The following is a 14,720-nucleotide window of genomic DNA, read 5'->3' as shown; positions in this document are numbered from 1 at the left end:
TATGATGCGACAGGCTGATGTGGAAGCAGAATCAAAAAGTATTTTCATTTAATGCTCTCGTGACATTTCCTGCCAACCACGTTGTAATTAGGCAAGAAACTAAATAGAGAATCTTTTGCTGGCACGTTCAGACAGCTGGGGTCCTGCATTCAATTAGTATAGACGTCACTAGTATTTGCTGCTCACTCTTAATATGTGACAGGTTTTGTAATGTTGTTCATCAGTACTGCATCCTCATTGAAGACGATATTCAATGAAAGTCTGATGATGGCCTTGTAAACCGAAAACCATTTGTCGAAATAATGCTGTAGAATATCCACAATTTGTTCATTTATAATTCTTTAATCGTACATCACTGCTTATGAAGAGAAATAAAAGCCTCAAATGGGAGCTAACGACACTGAATCTTAAAGAAGAAATAGTAAGATATAGAAAGAAACGAAAGGGACAAATGTTCAAATGTCTGCGAATTCCCAAGGGACTAAACTGCTGAGGTCATCGGTCTCTAGACTTACACGCTACTTAAACTAACTAATGTTAAGAACAACACACCCACACACACACCCATGCCCGAGGGAAGACTCGAACCTCCGGCGGGAGGGAACGCGCAATCCGTGACATGGCGCCTCTAACCGCGCAGCTACTCCGCGTGGCGACAAGGACATGTGACTATAATGGATGAGTAGTGAGTACAGAATTCCGAAGATGTTGGTCAGCCACAAGCCGAAACATGGGAGAGGGGGCGTTCTATGACCAAGGAAGAAAGGAGAGGAATGTCAGATTTGAGGCCTATGAGACCACCAAGAGTTTAATCGCTGATTATGACAATCAGGAGTCAAAGACGGATTGGATTACCGTGGCTGTTGATACGCCTTCATATGTGGTGCAGTCCAGTTCCTGCATTCGAATCTCGTTCTGTTGGAAAATTTCAGTTGTGGCGCAGATGAATAATAACGCAATACCTTCATTGGTGAACCGATTTCTTCGACTGCCATGTTTCCGTCGATAGTAACATTTACTGAAAGTACCTGAACGTAAGTTACTAATTACTTACTTACCTTATAATAGTCTGGTGGTGCTGAATATTCCCAATCAGCTGTTGATATATTTCGACTTCCGAGACTGTGGAACTTCTGCTGTGCAGGAAATCGGAAAAGCTTCCATCAACCAAGAACGGCGATGATTTCGGCAGTACCTGGACGTCTAAGTCCTGGACCGTACTTTCACTGATGGTAACGCCACTTGGTGACTGCTTCAGAGTGGGAGTAACGCCGGCTGCGAGAAGGTCATTCAGGACCGCCAGTTCGGCGGCCACTTGCAGTATCAGGGCTATCAGGGAGCCGTCGATGAGCACTGTAGTCTCAGAAATAGCGAATCCAAAAGCCAATTCAAGGCTGTACAGTATCTCATAGACCGGCGAGGATCGAGCGTCGAACGGCAGCCATATAGGAATGGGAATATCTCTGCTGATGGAAGAAGTATCCTTGGATATTGCAGCCATTATGTTCCTGACAATGGGAGCCAGCAGCCAGTACGCTGTGTTGATTCTGTACGTCACCTGCAAAACCAAAACACTGTCTTCACTCGCTAATCGTAACAGAGCTGCATATCTAAACTGCAAACTAGGAGGCCACTCCACCTTGGGGACCGCACCACATAAATTCAAAGTTTAAAATAGTTTTAATACTGTAATGTAGGACCTCTTTTGACCTCCTTAGTTCTCATGTAGCATGTACGCTTCATCCAAATTTTATTGTTTTGTAACTCAGGGAGTAAATTAAACTCGCTGCACTTCGGGTCCAAAGGAACGGTTCATCAAGATGAACGGAACGAGCGATGAACGAATTCTAAGGAACGGTCTTTCATAGCACACTTCGGTGGTGGTTTTCTACTTATAGTTCCCGGGAGCGGGAAACGGTCGGTCTCGTCCCCGCAACGGCACGTCGGCCGGTCTCGTTCCAGCCTCGGTCCCGTTCCCGTCGGTTTCGGTCTCGTTGGGCCGGAGTCGTCCTTCTTCGCGCGGTCACCCCGGTTGCAGTTCCACCGCCGACTACTCTTAGTTATTTCAGTATCGAGTTGTTTTTTGTTTCGTTCGCTGCGCACGCCAATTCTAGATCTCTTTCAAACCTTTCTAGTACTCTGAACTTCTGGTTCTTTTCGTATTCTATTCAGCGTCCATGACCAGTAATTAAAAGGTATTTTATATTTACGTAAATTACACAGAATTACGTGGTATGTAATACGTACATCTTTTCAGGTAACAAAACAGTATATCAGCTTACTTCACTAATTCGATAAACAGCAGAAGACATACTTGTAAAAAGGCAAGAGTTTTTCATTACACATGCAAAGGGAGTGGCCATTTTTCGTCTTTTTTTGATCCAAGGTAAATGAGCGTGTTCATTGTTATGGAAGGTAGACCAACTTACAACCGAGTGAAGACCGCGTTCCATAATAGAGTGCATGGTGTGACGTTTTGTAAAGAGAATATGATAACTTCTACAATAGTATTTCAGTGGTACAGGTTGGCGCACAAAAAATCGGCCCCGAGTTCTAGACTGCTCCTTGTCGCCTACCAATCGTCATCTACTGTTTCGAAGTTGTTTTTTGCATTAGCTTATTTGTTATTTCTTCACTGCCTAATTATTGCATGTTTATCTATTCTGCTCGTAGCGGTCAACAAATCGTCCGTAATTGGAGAGCAGTCAGTACTCGGGGCCGATTTTTCGTGCTCCACCTTATATTATTTCACTGCGATCAGCCACAAAACGCTGTAGTTGGCTAAACGAGAGGTTTTGCAGAATTGTGAAAATTACAAGTGTGTGAGAATTCTGTTACGAATAAAAATTCTGTACTCCAGGGCGGAGGCAAGTGCCCCCTCTTGGTGCCTTCCATCTTCGTCACCTATGCTACTGATTTTCAGTTTTTCATAAGAACCGTATACCAAGCACAAATGAACGGTGGACGAGTAAAAATGAACGGTTCCCAAAAAAGAGTAACTAGTAAACTAGTTTCCAACGATACACGGGTTTCCCCAACTCTAGTATATGTATTACTTGATCAAAAGTAACTGGACCCATCTTACTGGACATTAATATGTGGGATGTCTACCCTTCGTCTTTATGGAGGCTTGAACTCCGTTGTGGGCACTTTTGATGTATCTGAATGCCTGTGGCGGAACGAGAGAAGGTAATGATGCTGGATGCTATGGTACAGAGCGAAGTCGACGTTCTAAGTAATTTCAAAGGTATTCAGTTGGGTGCAGATCAGTACTCTGTGCAGACTAGTCCATTTCAGGAACTTTATTGTCTACAAATCATTGCCTCACACAGGCTGATACAGTCATCGTCTCCGAACTGTTCCTCTACTGTAAGCAGTACATAATGCAGTAAAATTCTTCTGCATTCAACATTTTCTTGAACGCACCAAGGCGATCCCACCTTAACCATTAGGAATGCCACCATATTGTAACACCACATCGCCTGAACCTCACTGTTAGCTGTAAACGTTGATGGTGGTTAACGTTCTCCAGGCATTCACTAAAACCAAACCTTTACATCGCATTGCCACAAGGCATAGCGTGATTCATCCCCACTAATCACTCGTTTCCAGATCCACTGACCATTGTCGTTGCACTTTACACCACCACAAGGGTCGTTCATTATTGGCCACAGAAGTGTACGCCTTCTGAGGACCACTTTTTTTCCAAGCCCCTACGCACAGTCATTGTGCTAGCTGGACTGCTGGTAACGATTTGAAAATCACGAGTGTTTCCTCCCTCTGTTTTCATGCGATTGCTTACAATCCCCCCAACACGTATTGTCCGACGGTCCCTGTCCATCAGTACATGAGATCTGTGATCGTTCTTTCGCATTTCACTTCGCAGTCACATTACCAACAGTCGACTTTGGTAGCTTCAGAAGGCTTGAAATGTTCCCAATGGATCTGTTAGTAATGCGACGTCCACTTTCGAAGTCACTGATCTCTCCTGACAAAACCATTCTATTGTTACAGCTTCTCCACTGTACAACGTAATAATACCCCCTGCATCCTTTTATTACGGCGGGTCCACTTTCTACGACACCTAGCGTTCAGCTATGCGTTCCATAGAGTTGTCCGGATACTTTTGACCAGACAGTGTACATTACAAAAACTCAAATGGCTCTGAGCACTACGGGACATAACTTCTGAGATCATCAGTACCCTAGAACTCAGAACTACTTAAACCTAACTAACCTAAGGACATCACACACATCCACGCGCGAGGCAGGATTCGAACCTGCGACCGTAGTGATCGCTCGGTTCTAGACTGTAGCGCCTAGAACCGCTCGGCCACCACGACCGGTAGTGTACATTACACCCTGTGCTTTCAGTGCTTCGCTTGTTTTCGGTTCTGGTACTTTCCCGTAGAGAAAGCTGTTTTTCGAGGGTGTCAGAACGTCTTCGCGAAAGAAAGACAATTTCTGTTTTTCGGCAAATTATAATGTTGAGACTATGATCTAATATACTAATATATCCTACACTATCGAATAATCGATTGTTTATTGCGTCACAACAAAACATACATTTTCTACTACAGTCGGCAACGAACTATCAGATTCCATCGGCATTGTTTTCACAGTTTTCATGTGTTTAGTGTTAAATTTTCTGAGCAGTGTACATATTTCAGTTGTTTCCTAACAGAAATAGTATTCACTTGCAACATGTTCTACAATTTTGGTGAAGCACACCAATCCCTTAAATTTGGTATGTCAACATTGTTTTTTCCCAGGACAATATATCGATCAACAATATAAACTTTTCATTCATAAAATCTTAGTACAGGACTCAGGCCAAATGTAAAAGATTTTACATGTGACAAGGGCCTTATCGACCATATGCCTGCTCTAAGAGAGTCTTCCATTTCTTTCTGTCGAGGGCACTGTTTGTTCACTCGCTGTTGATGTTCATCCTAACAGTGTTCTCTAGAATGTTATATTTCCGCCTAATTTTGGGTCTTCCTCTTCAGCTCGTTCTATATAGTGTCGTGCCGAATGCTATTTTACATGGTCTTCTTTCGGTCTTTCTAGCTTTCTTGCTCTTGTTAAGCACTTCGATGATGTTACGGTATTTGTACAGCTTTCTTAATTGTTCATTATTTTCTTATTCTACGTTCCATGTTGTTTTCATTATACATCGGTCTAAAATTATTATTAATATTTTCCTTTAGAATATTAACAGTTTTTCTTTATCTTTCTTTCTAAATATTATTGCTTCTCATCGGTATAATGTTACCGGTATACTAGTCGATTGATAGAAGCGGTTTTGAAGTTAGTACTAATTGATATTTTCTTTAAGATTTTGATAAAACAAAAAGCTGGTTTCCTTGCTGTTGCGACATAGGTGTCTCTTTCAACATCTTTTCTACCGTTGTTACTAAAGAGATTCACTAAGTACTTGAAGTTGTCAGTTGTCTTGAAAGCAAGATTTATCACCATGAATTTGCTCACTTATGACCAGATATTGTGTTTTTTATTCATTAACAGTAATCCTGTTTTATCAAGGAGTTTTTAATAATTCTGCATTATTCTGATACTTTCTTTTTTGGAACTACTTATTAATGCTACGACATGTGCGTGGGCATGTTTAACGCTCACACCCTGCAGTTGGATCCGTTATGGATTAATTTCAGTAAATTCTACATTGATCTTCTCTAAGACGAGGTCAAATGAAATAGGCGAAATAGGGTCCCCTTCTCTCAATCCAGTTTCTCTTCTGGCTGTTTTTATACGACATGGAGTTTCATCTTTACATGTTTTAACTAATCTGATTAGCTTTTATGATAATTTCAGCTTCCATCATAGTATTTAGGATTCTCAGCCGGTATATGCTGCCGTAAGCCTTTTGAAATCTAAAAATAATATGTGGACATCTGCACTGAAACCCCATGCATTCTTAGTTATTTGTCTTAGAGTGAATAAATGATCTAATATGGATCTGTTTCTTCGGAACCCACGTTGATAGTCACCAGTTAGTTCTCCAGTTATTGGGATCAGTCTGTAATAGGCAAATAACAAGAACTTCATAAATGATATCTAGTAAAGTAATTCCTCTGCAGTTATTGGTCACAAGAAGTAGACACAATTATTGGATGTGGGTTTATTCGGAAACAATTTCTGTGAGCAGCTGATACGTATTAAGCCAACTATCACCTCCCAAACCTTGCGCTCGCTGGCTTGAAATTCCCAGTGGAGCATGGCCAAATTCAAGCTTCAGCACTTAGGAAACATTCTTCTATTCTAGAAGAATAGTTAACAGCATTGTAGTTGTTCGATTTTGCAGAAATAATACTGCTTTCGTAACTCATTTCATCCAAACAAGGACCCATAAAATTTTATCTACTTTTTAAAGACAGAAGCGTATTCTTGAGCTCATGGAACACGTGAACAGAATTTTCATATAAGTTTATTTTTAAGGAGACTATGCGGGAAACTTTTTTATTTAAATTAAATACAATTAAAACATTTTTACCCTTTGTTACGTTCCTTACGTTATGATGTCTAACAATCATGTTTGCTTATAGTTAAAATTTTATCTTTAAATCTGAAACACTGATTTTTGTATCAACATAAACCTCTTTTAAAAGGAATTCAGATTTTCATTGTGATGTTAATAAATCCTGTTAAGTATTGTAACGACTTTCATTCGTGTAATATTTTTTAACTCATCAATTCAATCGATCATGTTTTTTATAGCAATTGTGCTATTAAATTATAGACATTAAATACTTCATTGTTGCTCTAAAATGCTATTTTTCCTGCTATTTCTCAGAAATCACTAATTCCGACACATACTTGAGGCTATATGGAATGACAGACAGGATAACTAGCCTCAGAATAGTGTAACATCAGTGCTGAACTGAATGGAAGGGTTATAATTAATGAGTCAAAGGTCGAGAATATATTTAATACTCATATTTGAAATGTAGTAGAAAGCGTAGCGACAAACAGCTAAAGCAAAAACTCACAGCAGTATGTTGAAAAAGTAACTCTCTAAAATTCAGTCACATGAATTAATCACCAGAGTCTCCTTCTGAATTTAAGAACATTATGGATTCTCTAAAAAATAAAAGGTCATCTGGTTTTGATGGTATTTCCAATAGAGTACTAAAGATTTGTTCCAATATTTTCTTTTACAGGTCCGTCTTGATCACTTAAATTTTTACATTTCACTGTCACCGGTTTCGGCTACTTACTATGTACCTACAAGTTTAATTTGACGTTACGGAGATGCTGAACAAGCTCCAGTGGCGGACACTTCAAGAAAGGCGTTACGCAATACGGAGAGGTTTATTATCGAAATTACGAGAGAGCACATTCCGGGAAGAGATGGGCAACATATTACTACCGCCCACATATATCTCGCGTAATGATCACAACGAAAAGATCCGAGAAATTAGAGCAAATACGGAGACTTACAAGCAGTCGTTCTTCCCACGCACAATTCGTGAATGGAACAGGGAAGGGGGGATCAGATAGTGGTACAATAAGTACCCTCCGCCACACACCGTAAGGTGGCTCGCGGAGTATAGATGTAGATGTAGATGATACCACATCAGAATATTTTACGATCTGAAGATGGCAGTAGTCGAAAGCGGTCATACTGAAATGTAAAAATTTATGCGATCAAAACGAGCCAGTAAAATAAAGTGCCAAAAATATGATCACGGACTCATTTTCTGACTTTATGACTTCAATTGAACGTTCCAATATAGTAAGCTCAGTCTTATCTGAAATACGTTGTTGTTGTTGTTGTTGTGGTCTTCAGTCCTGAGACTGGTTTGATGCAGCTCTCCATGCTACTCTATCCTGTGCAAGCTTCTTCATCTCCCAGTATCTACTGCAACCTACATCCTTCTGAATCTGCTTAGTGTATACATCTCTTGGTCTCCCTCTACGATTTTTACCCTCCACCCTGCCCTCCAATGCTAAATTTGTGATCCCTTGATGCCTCAAAACATGTCCTACCAACCGATCCCTTCTTCTAGTCAAGTTGTGCCACAAATTTCTCTTCTCCCCAATCCTATTCAATACCTCCTCATTAGTTACGTGATCTACCCACCTTATCTTCAGCATTCTTCTGTAGCACCACATTTCAAAACCTTCTATTCTCTTCTTGTCCAAACTATTTACCGTCCATGTTTCACTTCCATACATGGCTACACTCCATACAAATACTTTCAGAAATGACTTCCTGACACTTAAATCTATACTCGATGTTAACAAATTTCTCTTCTTCAGAAACGCTTTCCTTGCCATTGCCAGTCTACATTTTATATCCTCTCTACTTCGACCATCATCAGTGATTTTGCTCCCCAAATAGCAAAACTCCTTTACTACTTCAAGTGTCTCATTTCCTAATCTAATACCCTCAGCATCACCCGACTTAATTCGACTACATTCCATTATCCTCGTTTTGCTTTTGTTGATGTTCATCTTATATCCTCCCTTCAAGACACCATCCATTCCGTTCAACTGCTCTTCCAAGTCCTTTGCTGTCTCTGACAGAATTACAATGTCATCGGCGAACCTCAAAGTTTTTATTTCTTCTCCATGGATTTTAATACCTACTCCGAATTTTTCTTTTGTTTCCTTTACTGCTTGCTCAATATACAGATTGAATAACATTGGGGAGAGGTTGCAACCCTGTCTCACTCCCTTCCCAACCGCTGCTTCCCTCTCATGCCCCTCGACTCTTATAACTGCCATCTGGTTTCTGTACAAATTGTAAATAGCCTTTCGCTCCCTGTATTTTACCCCTGCCACCTTTAGAATTTGAAAGAGAGTATTCCAGTCAACATTGTCAAAAGCTTTCTCTAAGTCTAAAAATGCTAGAAACGTAGGTTTGCCTTTCCTTAATCTTTCTTCTAAGATAAGTCGTAAGGTCAGTATTGCCTCACGTGTTCCAGTATTTCTACGGAATCCAAACTGATCTTCCCCGAGGTCGGCTTCTACTAGTTTTTCCATTCGTCTGTAAAGAATTCGTGTTAGTATTTTGCAGCTGTGGCTTATTAAACTGATTGTTCGGTAATTTTCACATCTGTCAACACCTGCTTTCTTTGGGATTGGAATTATTATATTCTTCTTGAAGTCTGAGGGTATTTCACCTGTTTCATACATCTTGCTCACCAGATGGTAGAGTTTTGTAAGGACTGGCTCTCCCGAGGCCGTCAGTAGTTCCAATGGAATGTTGTCTACTCCGGGGGCCTTGTTTCGACTCAGGTCTTTCAGTGCTCTGTCAAACTCTTCACGCAGTATCGTATCTCCCATTTCGTCTTCATCTACATCCTCTTCCATTTCCATAATATTGTCCTCAAGTACATCACCCTTGTATAGACCCTCTATATACTCCTTCCACCTTTCTGCTTTCCCTTCTTTGCTTAGAACTGGGTTTCCATCTGAGCTCTTGATGTTCATACAAGTGGTTCTCTTCTCTCCAAAGGTCTCTTTAATTTTCCTGTAGGCAGTATCTATCTTACCCCTAGTGAGATAAGCCTCTACATCCTTACATTTGTCCTCTAGCCATCCCTGCTTAGCCATTCTGCACTTCCTGTCGATCTCATTTTTGAGACGTTTGTATTCCTTTTTGCCTGCTTCATTTACTGCATTTTTATATTTTCTCCTTTCATCAATTAAATTCAATATTTCTTCTGTTACCCAAGGATTTCTACTAGCCCTCGTCTTTTTACCTACTTGATCCTCTGCTGCCTTCACTACTTCATCCCTCAAAGCTACCCATTCTTCTTCTACTGTATTTCTTTCCCCCATTCCTGTCAATTGTTCCCTTATGCTGTCCCTGAAACTCTGTACAACCTCTGGTTCTTTTAGTTTATCCAGGTCCCATCTCCTTAAATTCCCACCTTTTTGCAGTTTCTTCAGTTTTAATCTACAGGTCATAACCAATAGATTGTGGTCAGAGTCCACATCTGCCCCTGGAAATGTCTTACAATTTAAAACCTGGTTCCTAAATCTCTGTCTTACTATTATATAATCTATCTGATACCTTTTAGTATCTCCAGGGTTCTTCCATGTATACAACCTTCTATCATGATTCTTAAACCAAGTGTTAGCTATGATTAAGTTGCGCTCTGTGCAAAATTCTACCAGGCGGCTTCCTCTTTCATTTCTTAGCCCCAATCCATATTCACCTACTACGTTTCCTTCTCTTCCTTTTCCTACACTCGAATTCCAGTCACCCATGACTATTAAATTTTCGTCTCCATTCACTATCTGAATAATTTCTTTTATTTCATCATACATTTCTTCAATTTCTTCATCATCTGCAGAGCTAGTTGGCATATAAAATTGTACTACTGTAGTAGGTGTGGGCTTCGTATCTATCTTGGCCACAATAATGCGTTCACTATGCTGTTTGTAGTAGCTTACCCACATTCCTATTTTCCTATTCATTATTAAACCTACTCCTGCATTACCCCTATTTGATTTTGTGTTTATAACCCTGTAGTCACCTGACCAGAAGTCTTGTTCCTCCTGCCACCGAACTTCACTAATTCCCACTATATCTAACTTTAACCTATCCATTTCCCTTTTTAAATTTTCTAACCTACCTGCCCGATTAAGGGATCTGACATTCCACGCTCCGATCCGTAGAACGCCAGTTTTCTTTCTCCTGATAACGACATCCTCTTGAGTAGTCCCCGCCCGGAGATCCGAATGGGGGACTATTTTACCTCCGGAATATTTTACCCAAGAGGACGCCATCATCATTTAATCATACAGTAAAGCTGCATGCCCTCGGGAAAAATTACGGCCGTAGTTTCCCCTTGCTTTCAGCCGTTCGCAGTACCAGCACAGCAAGGCCGTTTTGGTTATTGTTACAAGGCCAGATCAGTCAATCATCCAGACTGTTGCCCCTGCAACTACTGAAAACGCTGCTGCCCCTCTTCAGGAACCACACGTTTGTCTGGCCTCTCAACAGATACCCCTCCGTTGTGGTTGTACCTACGGTACGGCTATCTGTATCGCTGAGGCACGCAAGCCTCCCCACCAACGGCAAGGTCCATGGTTCATGGGGGGGGGGGGGCTGAAATACGTAATGCATCAGTAACTCAAAGGATTTTCCAGAGCGACTGAAATATGCCGTTGTTAAACCTCTCTTTAAGAAACGTGATAAGAGACATGTCAATAACTGCCGACCTGTTTCACTACTGACATCATTTTCTAAAATTTTTGAGATGTATTCTTTAACAGAATCTCACCTTAGTGGCAATAATATCCTCAGTAAATCACATCTGAGTTACAGAAGAGTTGCTCTACTGAGAATGACATTTACATATTCATTCACCAAATTTTACAAGCATTACGTATTAAAAAATGCCCAGATGGTATTTTATTTGTTAATCCTGGTATTCTCCGAGATAAATTGAAGTTTTATGGTATTAATGATATAGTCAAGCAGTGAATAATGTCATAAATAACCAATGGTTAATTCAACCAGTACAGCCTAGTGACATAATTCTGTCTAGCCAGAAATCATGTTCGGGCTTCTCCAAAGCCCAGTCTTAGGTCCACTACTTTTGCTCACATATGTGAACGATCTTGCACCTAATACACAACAGTCAGAATCAGAATTAGTTACTTTTGTCGATGACACTGGTATTGTAATCAGCCCAAACATAGTACAAAAACAGAAGAAAGTCTGAGGTGAAGAGGTTAGGTCATGAGAGGAATTCTTCGTGGGCCGGTTGAAACAGTCAGCAGACAAATGACCAAAATACACTGGTGTACAAAGTTAAAGGAACAAACTGCTATTGCCGGCCGCGGTGGTCTAGCGGTTCTGGCGCTGCAATCCGGAACCGCGGGACTGCTACGGTCGCAGGTTCGAATCCTGCCTCGGGCATGGGTGTGTGTGATGTCCTTAGGTTAGTTAGGTTTAAGTAGTTCTAAGTTCTAGGGGGCTTATGACCTAAGATGTTGAGTCCCATAGTGCTCAGAGCCATTTGAACCAAACTGCTATTTCCCCGTTCTGTGTCTAATTCACTGATAACAGAAGACCGAAACTGTATCCCGAAGACCAGGGCAGGGTAGACCATTTGTGAGATTAGAAAGAGAGTACCGTTATTTGGTTGTAAGTCCATGGCAGTACCACCTCAGTAGTGCACTGCAAGTGGCGTCTGACCCTAGAACATTCACTAGACGTGCGATATCGAGGCAAACGGTGTACAGAACGCTTCGGCAGAGTGGTCTTTATTGTCAGAGACCTGCTGTATGTGTACCTCTGGTGCGTCTTCACAGCAGGGAAATTGTAGAGTGGAGTTGTCGGCATGCGCCGGACGGTCGAACCGGGGGCCAATGTTCTTTTCACAGATATGTCCTGATATGGTCTCGAGAGTGATTCACGACATATTCGCTTCTGGAGGGAACGAGGAGCTCGATTTCGGGACTCACACTTTCTGGAAAGAGACCGACTGTTGTGGGCGGGGATTTTGTTAACCACACGTACACCTCTTCATGAAACTGTACTGGTGAACCTGCAAGGTTTAACTGCTATTAAGTGTCGTGAAGAGATCTTAGGACCTCATGTACGGTTGTTGCGAGATGCTGTGGCCACCGACTTCGTATTGAGGACGATGATGCTCGACGTCGTAGAGCACAGGTGGTTGATGTTTCATTGGAAACGGAAGATATTCCACCCATGGCCTGACCTGCTCCCTCTCCCGATTCGAGGCCCATAGAGCAGATCTGAGGTGCACGAGAAGATGGGTTGCACCACGTCAACATCCACCAACCACTCTCCAGGAATTGCGAGCAGCCCTGCAGGGGGAACGGGCGTTATTGCCTCAGCGGAGTACGTGTGGAGTGCACATGGGGGTTTTTTAGGTTAGAGAATCCCCTCCCTAGGCCCGACAAGACGCCTCCTGAGACGCGGCAAGGTAGGAGTAGGCAAAATGCAACAGGGAATAACAATATTAATGTGCTAATAGTAAACTGCAGGAGCGTCTATAGAAAGGTCCCAGAACTGCTCTCATTAATAAACGGTCACAATGCCCATATAGTACTAGGGACAGAAAGTTGGCTGAAACCAGACGTAAACAGTAATGAAATCCTAAACTCAGATTGGAATGTATACCGTAGAGACAGGCTGAACAGTGAAGGGGGAGGCGTGTTTATAGCGATAAGAAGTGCAATAGTATCGAAGGAAATTGACGGAGATCCGAAATGTGAAATGATTTGGGTGAAGGTCACGGTTAAAGCAGGCTCAGACATGGTAATTGGATGTCTCTATAGGCCCCCTGGCTCAACAGCTGTTGTGGATGAGCACCTGAAGGATTATTTGGAAAATATTTCGAGTAGATTTCCCCACCATGTTATAGTTCTGGGTGGAGATTTTAATTTGCCAGATATAGACTGGGAGCCTCAAACGTTCATAACGGGTGGCAGGGACAAAGAATCCTGTGAAATTTTTTTAAGTGCTTTATCTGAAAACTGCCTTGAGCAGTTAAACAGAGAACCGACTCGTGGGGATAACATATTAGACCTTCTGGTGACAAACAGACCCGAACTATTTGAAAAAGTTAACGCAGAACAGGGAATCAGCGATCATAAAGCGGTTACTGCATCGATGATTTCAGCCGTAAATAGGAATATTAAAAAGGGTAGGAAGATTTTTCTGTTTAGAAAAAGTGACAAAAAGCAGATTTCAGAGTACCTGTTGGCTCAACACAAAAGTTTTGTCTCAAGTACAGATAGTGTTGAGGATCAGTGGACAAAGTTCAAAACCGTCGTACATTATGCGTTAGATGAGTATGTGCCAAGCAAGATCGTAAGAGATGGAAAAGAGCCACCGTGGTACAACAACCGAGTTAGAAAACTGCTGCGGAAGCAAAGGGAACTTCACAGCAAACATAAACATAGCCAAAGCCTTGCAGACAAACAAAAATTACGCGAAGCGAAATGTAGTGTGAGGAGGGCTATGCGAGAGGCGTTCAATGAATTCGAAAGTAAAGTTCTATGTACTGACTTGGCAGAAAATCCTAAGAAATTTTGGTCTTATGTCAAAGCGGTAGGTGGATCAAAACAAAATGTCCAGACACTCTGTGACCAAAATGGTACTGAAACAGAGGATGACAGACTAAAGGCCGAAATACTAAATGTCTTTCTCCAAAGTTGTTTCACAGAGGAAGATTGCACTGTAGTTCCTTCTCTAGATTGTCGCACAGATGACAAAATGGTAGATATCGAAATAGACGACAGAGGGATAGAGAAAAAATTAAAATCGCTCAAAAGAGGAAAGGCCTCTGGACCTGATGGGATACCAGTTCAGTTTTACACAGAGTACGCGAAGGAACTTGCCCACCTTCTTGCAGCGGTGTACCGTAGGTCTCTAGAAGAGCGTAGCGTTCCAAAGGATTGGAAAAGGGCACAGGTCATCCCCGTTTTCAAGAAGGGACGTCGAACAGATGTGCAGAACTATAGACCTATATCTCTAACGTCGATCAGTTGCAGAATTTTGGAACACGTATTGTGTTCGAGTATAATGACTTTTCTGGAGACTAGAAATCTACTCTGTAGGAATCAGCATGGGTTTCGAAAAAGACGGTCATGTGAAACCCAGCTCGCGCTATTCGTCCACGAGACTCAGAGGGCCATAGACACGGGTTCACAGGTAGATGCCGTGTTTCTTGACTTCCGCAAGGCGTTCGATACAGTTCCCCACAGTCG

The 14,720-nt window shown here is 41.7% G+C and overlaps 1 protein-coding gene across 1 annotated transcript in view; it reads right to left on the bottom strand.

Annotated features, from left to right (window-relative positions):
• The window catches only part of LOC126101413 (uncharacterized), a 141,823-nt gene that overhangs the window by 87,150 nt on the left and 39,953 nt on the right, over window positions 1–14,720 (bottom strand). The window contains exon 4 of the mRNA XM_049912075.1: window positions 1,059–1,558. Coding sequence (XP_049768032.1) covers window positions 1,059–1,558 — 500 coding nt within the window. The remainder of the gene's footprint in view (window positions 1–1,058; window positions 1,559–14,720) is intronic.

This window comes from Schistocerca cancellata, chromosome 9 (assembly GCF_023864275.1).
Source record: "Schistocerca cancellata isolate TAMUIC-IGC-003103 chromosome 9, iqSchCanc2.1, whole genome shotgun sequence".
NCBI lineage: Eukaryota > Metazoa > Arthropoda > Insecta > Orthoptera > Acrididae > Schistocerca > Schistocerca cancellata.
Note: the sequence above shows the minus strand (reverse complement) of the source record. Positions and strands in the feature narration are given on the sequence as shown.